Source organism: Siniperca chuatsi, linkage group LG11, assembly GCF_020085105.1.
Source record: "Siniperca chuatsi isolate FFG_IHB_CAS linkage group LG11, ASM2008510v1, whole genome shotgun sequence".
Classification (NCBI taxonomy): domain Eukaryota; kingdom Metazoa; phylum Chordata; class Actinopteri; order Centrarchiformes; family Sinipercidae; genus Siniperca; species Siniperca chuatsi.
The window spans coordinates 27,878,129-27,892,148 of record NC_058052.1 but is presented as its reverse complement, the minus strand read 5'-3'; the positions used below and the strand labels follow the sequence as shown (position 1 = coordinate 27,892,148).

The 14,020-nt window shown below is 40.5% G+C and overlaps 1 protein-coding gene across 4 annotated transcripts in view; it reads left to right on the top strand.

Moving 5' to 3' along the window:
• Positions 1–14,020, top strand: part of znf365 (zinc finger protein 365) — a 31,947-nt gene that overhangs the window by 14,502 nt on the left and 3,425 nt on the right. Inside the window, exon 7 of one of the 4 annotated variants that reach the window (XM_044214660.1) lies at positions 8,097–8,422. The exons of 1 other annotated variant lie outside the window; for it this stretch is intronic. In XM_044214660.1, coding sequence (XP_044070595.1) covers positions 8,097–8,295 — 199 coding nt within the window. In that variant the 3' untranslated portion in view covers positions 8,296–8,422. Of the gene's footprint in view, positions 1–137; positions 2,778–8,096; positions 8,423–14,020 lie in introns of those variants that run through there. 2 more of the 4 variants (XM_044214659.1, XM_044214661.1) reach the window with 2 other exon arrangements.

Below are 14,020 nucleotides of genomic sequence, written 5' to 3'. Positions count from 1 at the left end.
CCATGTACATGTGCAGGTACAGTTTGGCCCAGGTCTGGAGGACACCACGCATATAACGAATGTACTCTTGAGTTAACGTATAGCTCATACTGAAGAGATGCCATGCTTTAAGACCTGACTTTTGTCTCGTCGTTCAGGCTTAAACTGGCACTCATTCACACAGAAACGGGTGGAGATTCTCCGATCACAAATGAATGACGTCGTATCAACGCTTTCATCCAAAGTGACTTACTAAACAGCTCATGACGGCTTGTTTAATAGAATCATTCCTTTGTCTTGCATCATTCTGTACGATCTGTTTACACGTCATTTTTGCACTCATCCAATGATAAGAATGTACTTGTAAAAGACGGTATTCAGTGTAAAATGTATCTTTGCTGTCGGTGGTTTAGGTTTTGTTGACAGTGTTGATAGATATTTTGTATACAAAGCTAGTATGTGTCGTCAAGTGGAAGTAGTAGTCCTACAGTACTTTAACTTGGCAGAACATTTATCTGGGTCACAAATCGCGTCTTTTTTTAAAAGAAAAAATGTTCAACAGGGTGTCTGCAGGTCCTGGAAAGGTCTTCCTGAAATTATGTCATGTAAATTCAAGGCCTTCAAGGATTTGTCTTGGAATCTATCAAAAGAAAACTTGTATGTTGTATTCAACAAATGTGTTTCTTTCGATTACTAAACTTTAGTTTTCTAAACTTACTGTACATCATGGTGTTATATTAAATGTAATATTATATAATATGTCCTGCAGACTCTCATCTGATTCTTTTCTTTTATAGGTGTTAAATAACTAACTAACTTTTTAAAGTTAGTTGATCTTCTTTAAATTTCTAATTGGCATTAAAAAGGTCATAAAAAGTCCTAAATCCTAGCGAATAGAGCTTGCAGGCACCCTTTTCAAAGACCTGACCAGCAGTTGTGTCAATCATGATTTCACTTCCAAATTTATTGGAAGTTGCCAATTTTTTAAGCCACATGGTGTGCTGTATTTTCTTTCATCAGTTTAACAAACCAAGTCAAACTGATATATTACAGTTTCAGTAATACCTGATACTGCATGTTAAATGGAATATATCTTTAGTATCAGCCATCAGTTGTTTTTTGTTTAATGGCTTCACGGGACCTGAAACGCTGAGGGTGAACTTGAATTTTGTCAGTTGTTTACTCTCCACTGCTTCTAACCACATAAAAATCTAATCCAGATAAATTTGGACAAACTGCCCACTGAGTATTCCAGAGATCCATGTGTGAGTCCTTCAGCACTTAATTTAGGCACTGATGAGCAATGTTACTGCTGCTGTCAATTAAAAACCCCATTTCTCTTCGCTTTTCAGTAACTGAAAGAACCAAGAACCAACTTACGCACATGCATCAACAGCATTTATTCAGTTTGTTTTTCAGTTTGAATGAGCTACGTGGGCCCTAGAGTCACTTGGTCAACCAAAATGTTAACCGAAGAGCTTCGGTCCAAACTGAAAACTGTGACACCTACTTTCACTCAAATGTTCATGAGTGATGAACAACAAACTTATTTAGATTTCTAGAGGCAACTTTTGTGTTAGTTTCAGGGTTTTTTTTTTCTACTTTGGATGAAATGTGTAATGATCTCTCCTCTCATCCAGCTGCTCTGCTGTTACTTTTCCTCTCTGCAGTCTTTTGTCGTGCACCATGCGTACAGTTCGAAACCCAGATACCTGCATACACGGCAGAGAAATCTAATCCCCAACCCCACGATTATGGAAACCAGGTTTCTCATTGACATGACATTTAAGAAATCATCTTACTGGAGAACGCTGTTACCTGGTTACTCAAGTGCTTTTAGCCATTCTGTGAGGTCCATCGTCAGTCGGTCACTTCACCACTGATCGCAGCGTTTCTATTAAAATGACCCGATCTTAGGTCTGAATTTTGCTCTGATAAAACCAACAAATCACTGAAACTCGAGTTGTGGGGTTTTTAATGTGCGCAGCAGCAGAACTTGTGAAAGATGTGTGTGTGGAGGAGTGTGTGCAGTGCTTCTGTTGTGTGTTTAAGGTGCTCAGTCATTGGAAAGATGGTGAAAGATGCATGAGGCAGCCCTACTACTACTACTACATATGTAGCTGTTGTGTTACTGTGAAAGCATGCTTCATATGTAGCAAAAAAAAAAAGCAAAATACTTATGAAATACTGTTATCTTGTACTACTATGTGTACTTTTGTAGCAGAGCGAGGTCTATTTTAATGGTACAGTATTTGAAGGAAAGTTGCACTAAACCAACCCAGAGCACTTAGCTTGGAGCTGTTGGATTTCATATGAAGGGAGTGTTGTAAACCGGACAATCAGCAGGGTTCATGCACAGGTTTGGAAAAGTCTGGAAAATAAATTTTGTTACTTCTGTGTTTTGAAATATTTTGGGAAAATGTGCAAGAGCTCTGAAACGGAGAGAGAGAAAAGCTTGAGAAGTGGGTGAAAACATAACCGAAGTATTCTAACTGGAGTTAATGTTAGTTTGATTATGACAATACTACCTTTCTTGCCGTGAGTCGGTAGAGACGAAGTTAGTTTTATGTTGTGTGAAACTGTTTCCGCACCAAGTTTGATATCCTGGAGTTCATCATGTTTGTAGGGATTTCGTTTGCAGAAGTAATCTCTAGTATTGTGCCTTCACTCAAAAACTCTGTAGTCTGTATAACACTGTGCAAAATGCAATACTGTGAAGAACTGGAATACTTTTAATGTTGAAACTTGTTGGTCTGTGTGATAACCATTGAAGATTAAAGATGCAAACATGACACCAAGATTATCACCAATCATTTGTTTTTATTCAAGTGCTGTGGATCTTATTGCGACGTTACCACTGGTCTCAAGATAAAACTGTAAGCTATCTTCACACGTCTTCGCTTTGGTTTTATTAAGCCGTGCTAGCGGCGCGGCGATGTCGAGTAGAATGAATCCTAATGGCTTTGGAGATTTGTTTACTTTTCATCTAGCGCCACCAGCAGGTCAAAGTTTTCAATGTTACATGATGCACATGCAATGTACTTCTACTCCGCTACATTTTAACTACTATATATATATATTAGTAGTTAAAATCTGTTCCACCTTTACCAGCTATAACATTAAAGTGATGCTTATGCATTAATGCATTAATAATTGCAATCCAATAATATTATTCTGAAATGGGCCATTCTGCATGATGAGTACTTTTTCTTTTGGTAATTTAAATATATTTTGATGCTCATACTTGTGTACTTTTACATAGGTAACATTTTTGAATGCAGCACTTTTACTTGTAAGTCTTTCTACACTGTGGTATTACAACTTTTACTTAAGAAAAACTTCTGAATACTTCTTCCACAATAGGTGCTTACACGACTAAAATATGGAACAGCTTGCCTGGTGATTTGAAGTTTGCACCTACACTACGCTATCTTCTCTTAAGACAAAAACTCAAAAAGACTTTTTTGTTTAGTTTAATGTTTAATTTGATATTTGTGTGTGTGTTTTGTTGTTGTGTTACACAGTAATCTGTATATTGTTGAATCTCACTAAAATGAATTAGTATTTAGCGAGGCAGTTCGATTTGTATTCCCCCGTTCACGTCTCACATCTATGCTGTTTTTCCCCTGCGTTCCCCGGCAGACTGTTTCCTGTAAAGCAGACCTGTGTTTGAGTCGCTCTGCTGCAGTACTCACAAATGGCCACGTGGTGTCCCTCTCCTGCTGCAGGACGGCAGGAACTCGTTGCCCTGTTCACTGAGTGGGTTGCAACAGGATTCACAGGCTTTTTTTTTTTCTCTTCTTCTTCAATTGATTTCCCAGAATGCCTCCTGTGTTCAGCTGTGTTTTGTGTTTGGGCAGAGTGGGCTTTAAATAACTGGTGGTTTTCTGTATTTTTGCCCATTTGTTGTGAATACTTGACATTATGTTGACCGCTTTCCAAAGCATATCATTAGTTTTTCTTGCTAGCGATGTGGCTCTAAGGAGGGCGATGTTGGTCTGTCGGTCCACCTCTTTGGTCCAGACTGAAATATTGCAACAACTACTGGATGGACTGGATGCAGTTTTGTAAAGACATTCATGTTTCCCACAGTACCTCGAATTTGTACTTTAGTACCGCACTTGAGTAAATGTACATAGTTGCATTCCAGCACTGGTAGTGAGTCAAGGATTGTCATGTGGTGTGTAACAGCGTGAGAGCATCCAAATATTTAATTTGGGATGATGATGATGATGATGATGATGAAAACAGCAGACTCAAACACCCACACACACAGAAACCCACATGATGATGACGACAATGTCTCCACACCTGTTATATGTGCGATCAGCTAATTATGAACATGACACACACACACACACACATATATATACCATATATAAGTTTGCTGCCCACAGTCTGCATCACATGTGTTTGCTTAGAAATAAATAACAACAAACTGAAATATTTGTAGCATTCTCGTGCACAAGACTCAGTTACTGACTGGACAAACCAGACAACTGGCTCCAAAAGCCCCAAATACACTTTGTGTCAATTGGTTTAATTTGATTTATTAATAAATAAATTAATATTAATTTTATTTGGAAATATACACAATTACAACAATATATCGACTGAAATGTAAACAGCTTTAAGAAACATCAGCATTATTATCAGATCTTGTAAAAATGTGGTTTAAAAACCATAATTATTTCACTTCGTGTTAATATTAGAGCCCAACAAATAGTGTATGTTTGAGACCAATACTGATATAGATATTTGAGTTTAAAAAAGTGAATGGTTGATATTTAACATAAAAACATAACAAACCTCAATAAGGATCCATAAAATGTCATGTCATTGAAGAGTTATGACCAAGATATGTACCAAGTGAGACATTTTACAGTTAAAAAAATCAACTAATAAACTAAATACTAACAGCAAACTTCACTGTTTATCAATTTTAAACAGTGAACTTAATTGGAAATTAAATGTGTACCACTATAAACAACTCAAATGCAAGAAAAACGTATAACGGTTGAGGTAAGAAAAATTAGCCTATTTTTTTTTTATTACTTTAAATATTAAATAATGTAATGCCCGAACATTAACTGAATTTGAGTTTTTCCTTAAAACAGCCTTTATGATTAATGAATCCTCCACGCAGCAGTACTTTTGACTTCTTATTGCAGTTTATTGTTACTTATTGGCCAACTGATACAATATATCTGCAATACTATCGCCCTGCCCGATATATCAGTCAGACTTTAATTAGTAATATATAATAACACATTTTATTATTATTTTCATTGCTTGTTTGGTGCATATTCCAAAATAAATGTGTGAACCCGGGGGCAGGTATTATTTCAGTGTAAGAGGGCTGGTTGGTTTCTGGAGCTGCTGTGGATGAACGGAGGATCAGTCACAGCTCAGCTTTGCCTAAGAGGGGTGGGGGGGTTAATCTGACCATGCTTGTGTGTGAGAGAACATAAGGAAGTGATTACCATGACAACACAGTTTTTATTCCCAGGCGTTGGTGGCTGTTTGAGCCTGAGGGAAAACACAAATATGCTGAAGTGGTACAACTCAAGATCCTCAGTCTGAACTAAACTAACGCAGCTATGTGTAGATGCTTGTTTTTCTCTGTGTTGGAGCGTCCGTCCAAAGTCCGTCCAATGTTTTCTACCACCTTTAAAAAAAACTGGTTTCGCGTTGACGTGCGGAAAGCGAAACAGCTTTTTGAAAACACTGATGTCTGATGGTCACCTCTAACAGACATGGTTGAGTACTTCTGCACCTCTGTCTTCTGTCACTCTCTCTGATTATTTTGTGTTTCAGTATAGCTGCTCTTTGTCTAACTAAGTTATAACTTTGCAGAGTAAAACCTGGAACCTCATCGAAACTGGAACAGATTGATGTAAAAAGAGCTTTTCTCGGTTTTACTTTGCAGAGAACTCAGTGAGCCTGCGTCTTGAAACAGGCTCTGATCGCACCGTTGTTATCGCCCAGGAATTAGCGCTAGGCTTAAATAAAAGAGCAGCATTTATACTCCACTCCTTCCAGTGTCCAGTTTTTCTTGTGTTCTTAAAAATCTGAAATCAAGTGACGGTGGACATTTCCTTTAACTAGACTTCTGCTCGATGACCTTTGATGTGCTATGACCGGTTCACATTGAAGACCAAGGACCACTGTTTATTTTTTGACAGATTTTTTCTTATGTTCTTGAAGGCTCTAAGGCCTGAGGGTGTCGTATGCTGTACAGATTGTAAAGCTCCCCTGAGGCAAATTTGTGATTTGTGATATTGGGCTGTATAAATAAAATGACTTGACTTGACCCAGCATCTAGATCACCTGTCATGATCCATCACTTGAGCCTCCAAAATGCCGTCCTCCAAGCTTTACACTCTCTCATAATTTCCTCTTTAATTCCTCTTAATTTATTCTCTGAGCTCTTGCAGAACCACCACTGCTCTCCTACAGTTACGTGGCTGCTGCTATTTGCCATGTAGACAGACTTTTGGCAGTGAAAGTAAGTACATTTATTTAAGTACTGAACTAAAGTACAATTTTGAGGTTGTTTCCATTTTATGCTGTATCATACTTCTACTCCACGACATTTATTTGACAGCTATAGTTGCTGTTTACCTTGCAGATTAAGATTTTACACGATCAGTTTATAAAATATGATGCATCAGAATCAGGTTTAATACCAAGTAGGTTTTCACACACCAGATGTCAACTTGTCCGCCAAATGGTTCAAATTTTCAAATGAAAAGCTTCATATGTTGCATAGTGTTTTTATTTATTTCTTGTTTCTTTTGCAAACCATCTCTGTAGTGGGAAAAATAGCTGGGAGGCGAACTTGGGGGCATGGCAGAATGTTAAATGGCTTGTTATGTTATGGTTCCTGACTGCATTACAGTGTATCAATAAATACTGCAGGCTGGTGTTGATCTTTCATGGAGAGAGTAAACACGAAAACACGACACTTTGACGTCACCGCGGAGGCGCACACAACGCTCTCTGTCCACACACTCGGCCCTGAAATCATCGCTTTGACGTCGGACAATCTCTGCAGAGACTTTCTGAAACCGTCACACAGCCGTATCAGTGTGAGCATCTACAGATTGTCCCCCTGCAGGCCGGCTACCATCTGAGGCCATGTGGGCCTCAGATAACAGATTTCTGCAAGCAGAGACACAGCCAACATTAAAATGAGACACAAAGTCGACTTCTTGTTGTACAGAGAGAGCGAGCTGAGAATGCAGAAGGCTGATTTTACCAAGAAAAACACTGGAGGAAGCAGTTTGTAAAACTGTTTTTGTACTTCTAATTTGCGTGTCTGACAGATAAAGCAGAAATCATTGTGCCATTCGCAGTACTTGTTGCAGGGTTTCTACTCATTTCTGCACGTACAGTAAAGCCACTAATGCTGGTGCAATTAATGGCCCAACAACTGTGAATTTGTTTCTGGGGTAAACTCCAGTTCATCGTCTACTTCCAAAGTAAAACCCAGGGTTATGCTTGATGTCAGTAGCTGCATGTGAAGGTTCCCTGTGGGACTCTTTGGCCCCCAGATCCAGTTTCCTGTCTATACTCTGTGGACCAAAGCCTCTGTCACAAAACACATTTGGATGCACTCAAGTTGAAGTGTCTGAGGGACAATGGCACGCAAACCTCAGAAACACAAACCACAGAAACACACAGCGGAGAAACTAAACTGCTGCATGAAGTAGAAAACAGGCCAGAAAAGGAGATATTTAGAGGGCTGACGTGATTGATGATCTAAAATGTTTGTACTGGTACAAATAAATCATGGTTACATAACACACATGATCTTTTTTTTTTTAAATGACTACATTAATGAATTTACTGTAATCTGCAGACAAAAAGCAGCTGAAATCCACACTTGGAGGGAAATGAAACTTCATTTTTTGTGCAAAATCATTTATTACAAATCAGCTAAACAATATTATGTTTACTGTATTGCTTTAGTCGGGTTTGTGACTACTTGTTGATTAGTTAGATGTGGGAATGTGTGTTCTCCGTGAACTCTTGTGAGACTGGCTGACGAAGAGCTGGAGAAATGTGCTTTGATGTGATCAGTCAATCTTAATTTCCCATGATCCCTTTCACAGACAAATGAGCTACCATCACGTTATGGGAGAAGCTGCCAGAGAGAGGAGTCCGACTGCAGACCTCACGCCTGAAGACTCCAGAGACCAGATGCATAAAACTCTGAGTGGATTCATGACTAAAACTGTGTTCACGCACAAAGACAGAAATATGCAGTTGCACATACGTGTGGTTATGTTTTATCGATCTCAAACATTGTGAAACTGGACTCCAAGAGCACCAGAACAGCTGTCGTTACGCACCCGTACCACCAGTTCATCACATGTACATCTGATCACATCCGTGAAATTGGCAAACAACCTAAACAAGCACTGGTTTACAATAAAGGTTACGCCTCTCACTTTATATTTAATCTCCACCTCATCAGCAGATATCTCTAGAAAACTGTACGCTGGTCTGAAGTCTGAGGGTGACGCATTCTCACTGCACATTCTTGTTTTATAAACACCAGGGCTGCGGTCGAAAAGTCCCTCCTCTGTCTTTTCCTTGACTTGAGTGGAAACTGTCATGAGGTCAAGGAAAGATGTGAAGGAGAATTCATAAGGACTCAGGACAAGACACTGCGGTGGTAAGAGAATCCAACGGCACTACACTAGACGACGTAACTGTGCGACGGCGATGCTATTGACGTGGGTCTGCCGTGGTGAAACTACAATGTTCCAAAGATGGACTACAAAAAGCGCGTCTAGTTTCGCCCTGTGCGTTCTTACCGTGTGGTTTCATGCAGGCGATATAAACATGGACAACTCGGGGGAAAATATTACTTCATTAACAAGGTTGGAATGGAAATAGAAACGGAGTACAGGCAGGGACGCTGGAAGTCAGACACAGTTGGGGGTGCTGAGCGCGATATTCATGTTTTTTGTATTAATTTGAATGGCCAGGATAACTTATATCTAATAGTTATTAACAACAATTTGAGAACGTTTTACACTACAGCAGACCGCAAACTTGAACACCAACATGCTGTCTGACAAAGCAGCCACACAGTCAACAACAGGAACTAATGCACGAGAACTGCAAGGAGATGAAGAGAGACAGCGCCTGGCCGGGGCGAGATATGTGAGCCACGGCCAGTTCATCACAGTTTCTAGGAGAGGAGACGGGCGTAGGCTATATAACACGGATCTGTCTGTCTGTTTCCTGTTAACAGACTCCAGTCTGCAGTGGAGTTCGTACACTTCACTGATAAACCACAGAAGAGTAACATCAGGCTTCACGATCCACACTTCTGTCCATATTCACACGCTCCCTCTCTCTCTGCCGTGAGAGGTCATCTACGCTAAAGGAGATATGAAAGGAAGCAGTGAAGCGCCTTTCCTTAGCATTTAGAGAATTCGAACAGCTCTTATCATGGCTGCCGCTTAAATACTTCGAGGTCATTTCACTCAGGTAGGAACCTTCCTAAGCAAATAAGACTAATCGACCTCCACCCAGGTTATGTGTGGGAAACGGCGTATGTGTGGTTTTTGGTCGTAAGCATCGTTCACGCGTCTGGTTTGCGGGCCAATGCGAAGACAGAACAGCCCTCAGTGCTGAGACGCATCACTTCCTCTGCTTACACAAAAAGTGTAAGTGCAGATACCGTCGCTGTGTTTTTCGTTCAGGATGAGAAGGTAACAGAACTGAAACTATGTAAATAAGACTATGAGTCTACAGCCATGCTAGCAGCTCTGTGAGTCTGTCGTTCGAGCTAAATGCTAATGACAGCACGCTGACATGTTCACAATGATTATGTTAACTTGCTGATGCTAAGCAGGTATTATGTTTACCGTGTTCGCCATTTTTGGTTGCATGTTAGCATGCTAACATTGGCCAATTAGCACAAAACACAAAGTACAGCTGAGGCTGATGTCCTTAGTTTTGCAGGTGTTTGGTCATGAATCAAAGTGTTGGACAAATTAAAACGTTGACCTGATGATGGCGCTAGATGAAAAGAGGATCACCAAAGTTATTACAATTCATCCTGAGGGATGAATGAGTTTAATAAAAAAATAAATGTCCCCTCCTGACATGTTTTAAGACATAGAAATACTCATACATGTATGAGTACAAAATGCATGTACTTCTTCTCCCTCAGCGTAAAATCCAGAATCTATAAATATGTAAATATTGTTCATTTTAGAAGTTTAACTGCTGGATACTTTAATAAAAAAGTCCATTCTCAGTGGTTGTGACCTGGCGTCATCGCACGTTTGTAAGTTACATACTGGACCGTGATTGGCTCCAAACTAGTTGTGATGTCACAAAATCCTGCAGGTGCGTCCAGGTGTGAAACTGAGATTTAAAGTGAGCTCAGACAAACGTTTCCCCTCAGATGAATGTGAAAACAAACTCTGCACTGTCACCATTCTGCACATAAACATCCAAGTTCTTAAGTATGAGCAGGGGGAGTGATTACAGAAAAACTGTGAACCTGCCCTTTAAGTGGAGTACATCGTAATAAAAGCCTCTGTGACATTAAGACTTAGATGACAGCAAACTCCAAAAGAGTCTGTAGTCTACACAGAGCTTCTGCTGTTTACTGTTGTGTTATAAATATACAAGGCTGTTTGTGTGTGTGTGTGTGTGTGTGTTTGTGTTTGGCCCAGCAGCGACAGCCTGTTGCAGCATAATAATTCATCCTGTTTATTTAATTTGGAGGACGACCTACGCAGGGCTTCTACAGTTTGGCTCGACATCAGGGCTAAAACGGTCCCAGCTCTGAATCACGCCGTCTATTTTCAGCCTGCCTTCACTTCCTACTAATAAAAACACCACGTCGCTTCAGGACTGCGACGTCACGCACTGACCGCACACACAATAGGGAGTGTTTTCTGCGCACGAACGAGGCCTCCCTGTCACATTGTGAGTAGGTGGGTGTCAAACTGATTTTACGAGAGTGGAGCTGCGTGGGAGCGGGTGACATCTCCGTGGACGGAGCTGTTTGCGTCCTCATGATCACTAGGTTCACTCACACAGCCTCGGTGGAAATGATCTTTTTATTGTGGGTATTAACAAGTCAACATGAGGGCGTCCTGGTGGCTCAGTGGGCAGGAGGAAGTACCACATTCAGGATTCAAATCCGGCTTTGTTCACACTACAACATGTCATAGATTATCTGTATTTTGAGCCGTCCACTTGTGATCAGACAGTCAACACACCCATCTGGTAGGTGTCGAGGGGGGGTTTCATTATTTCTGCCCTCAAATTACAGATTCATACTCTTAGATTACTTAAAGGGCCACTGCACTGATTTACTGAGTAGGCACATTTACTTTCTGCTACTTAATACTTCCACTCCACCACATTTCAGAGGTAAATATTGTACTTTCTGCTCCACCACGCTTGTTTAACAGCTGGAGTTAATTGTCAGTAAAAAAAACAAAACAAAAAACATTTGATAAGCTTATAAAAGTCAACACATTAACAAGATTAACTCTCAGCCTCTTCTGTTGGTGACCCCTTACAAAAAAGTATCTAGTCGTTGCTCTTTGTCATGTAAAAACATCCCTGGCGTCTGCCAGGCTTAAAGATCAACAAACCTCCCAAACACAGAATATCTTCCTTTGTTAAACAACATGGCGGACAACGTGGATTTGACATTTGTACCCGAGGTGATGCACAAAATGGCTACAGCAGATAAAATCCATCGAGAGGAGAAAACAAAACACCAGGTCTGAACAGGGTCGCAGTCACATCGGTCCTCCTCTTCCCGCTGCTTCCTGTTTCTCTCTGCTTTGATCGCAGGAATAAACACAAATAAATCTTTTAATAAGCTGACAGATTCCACCAAACAGATCTCTTTATCAGGTTGAATTTCCATAAAGCAGGCTGTCATCTGTCTCGTTTTATGAGTGCGTGTGTGGGCGGGTGTTTCCCAAATGAACTACCTACGTGTTTTGAATGAAATGCCAAACACGGTTGCCACAACAAGTGAGTCACGCTCCCAAACATGAGTCATTGTTGATCTTGTGGGTACCTAAAGTGTGTTTCTTACCCACGAGGAAACAAAAATCACACAGTGTTTTTTATTTTTTATTACTGTTTTATTTTACTGACCTTGCAGCTGGGTCACTGTGATGGAAAAACAGCCACTGGACCTTTTGATCCAAACAGCTGAGGAGTTTCATTCCAAAGTGAATAACGATAACATCCACTTCTGGGTGGGATTATTATTTTAGGTGCCCAGTGTGCCTGCAGTGACAGTCCTGGTCATGCATCAGAGACAGTGTCAGGTGACTGTCTCTTGGATCATTTCAACTTGGATGGACATCATTTCAAACTCTCCTGGTTGATTCTCCTGATTGCATTGCTGTAATAAACATCTAATCAGAGAGCTTCAGATTCTATTAAACTAATAGCAGGGTGAAGTTAGAAGTTGTACTTCGTAGAATCAATTCCCTTTTGGATTTTGGATCAATTTCTGATGTTCCTGTTTAAAATGATGACATGTTCTGAACTCTGATAATTTCATGGTTCTGGCACGTGTCTCTCCATAAAGGTTTCAGTCGTAGTCATCTGGACGCTGTTTTCAGAATCAAGACGTTTTGGCTCCCATCCGGAAGTCATTTTCAATTGTTCTCAGAGAGAAGATAGAAGAGTTGGTTTGAAAGAGGAGTCAAAGAAGCCATTTTGTGAAAAAAGAAAACCCCTCTTTAAACAGAAATGGTGGTCTGAGATTCAACTTGCCAACCGTTTACCACAGTGTATTAACACCGTGGTCAAGCCAATCATATGCTAATCAGGTACTTAACAGTGATGAGGGAGGTGCAGCCAGAAAACAATAGGCCTGATTACTGATTACTGGGCCATCATGGAAACAAAAGAAGGTCAGTTTCAGGTGAAACTAGGCAGAGTAAACAGCAGACACTCAGGTAGACTCCTCCCTGAGGGCGGAGTTTAAGCAACACAGAGTAGCTTAAATTTCTGAGTTCTCAGACCATTTTCACAATTGAGAATGACTTCCGGATGGGAGCCGAAATGTCTTGATTCTGAAAACAGTGTCCAGATGACTACGACTGAAACCTTTTCTACGATAGAACACTCCTGGACGAATGAGGGACTACACCGTCTCTCCATAAAGTCGGCCACTGAGGCTCATTGGTTCTGTAGTATTTAGGAGCTTTCCACATATTAAAGGTGGGGTATGAGATTCTAATCCAATACACGTCTTTTTGTCAAATTCAGCAAATATCTCCTCACGGTCCGCTAGCTGTCCGTTCAGTGTGTGTGCTGAAAAACCCCTCCGGTGTTTGTACACAGCCCCGGCTCTGTAAATGGGAAATAAACAATTAGTGTGTCAGGTAACGTTAAACGACTTGCCCACAAACATTCAGCTGACTCTCTAGTTTGCCAAGATGTGTTGTTGTTGTGATGTTAGCTATAGCAGCAGGAGAGTTGTGAGCATCGCTGTCTGGAGCTGGTGTGAGTTTGCTAACCCACAACCTAGCTAACATTAGTTACATTAGTTGCTGTGTCATTGCTGCTGTTGTTTGCTGTTTATCCAATACTTTTATATAACTATTTCAACTGTTTATCTATTACTTTTAGCTAACTATTTTGACTGCCAATCCAATAGCCTACTAAGTATTTCAACTAAATCCTTTACTATTGGTAACTATTTCAACTGTTTATCTATTACTTTTAGCTAACTACCCTATTTTGGCTGAATCTCTCCGATGTTTCCTCTAACTCTAGCCATCTTGACGCACACGGCTCTCTCACCATGGATGTATGTCTCTCACCCACATCCATGCTATCAACGGCACTGGTCAACCTAACACCGGTCAAGCGAACACGCAGCGGTGGTGGGCGGGGCATTCATAGATCCAGAATTTCTCAATAAGGGAGAAAGAGCAGATGTGCTTCCAGCCCCCTTTCAGAGTTTTTTTTTTTTTTTAACTTTTCATGTGGGATAACCATGTTAAACAAAATATTAATAGCA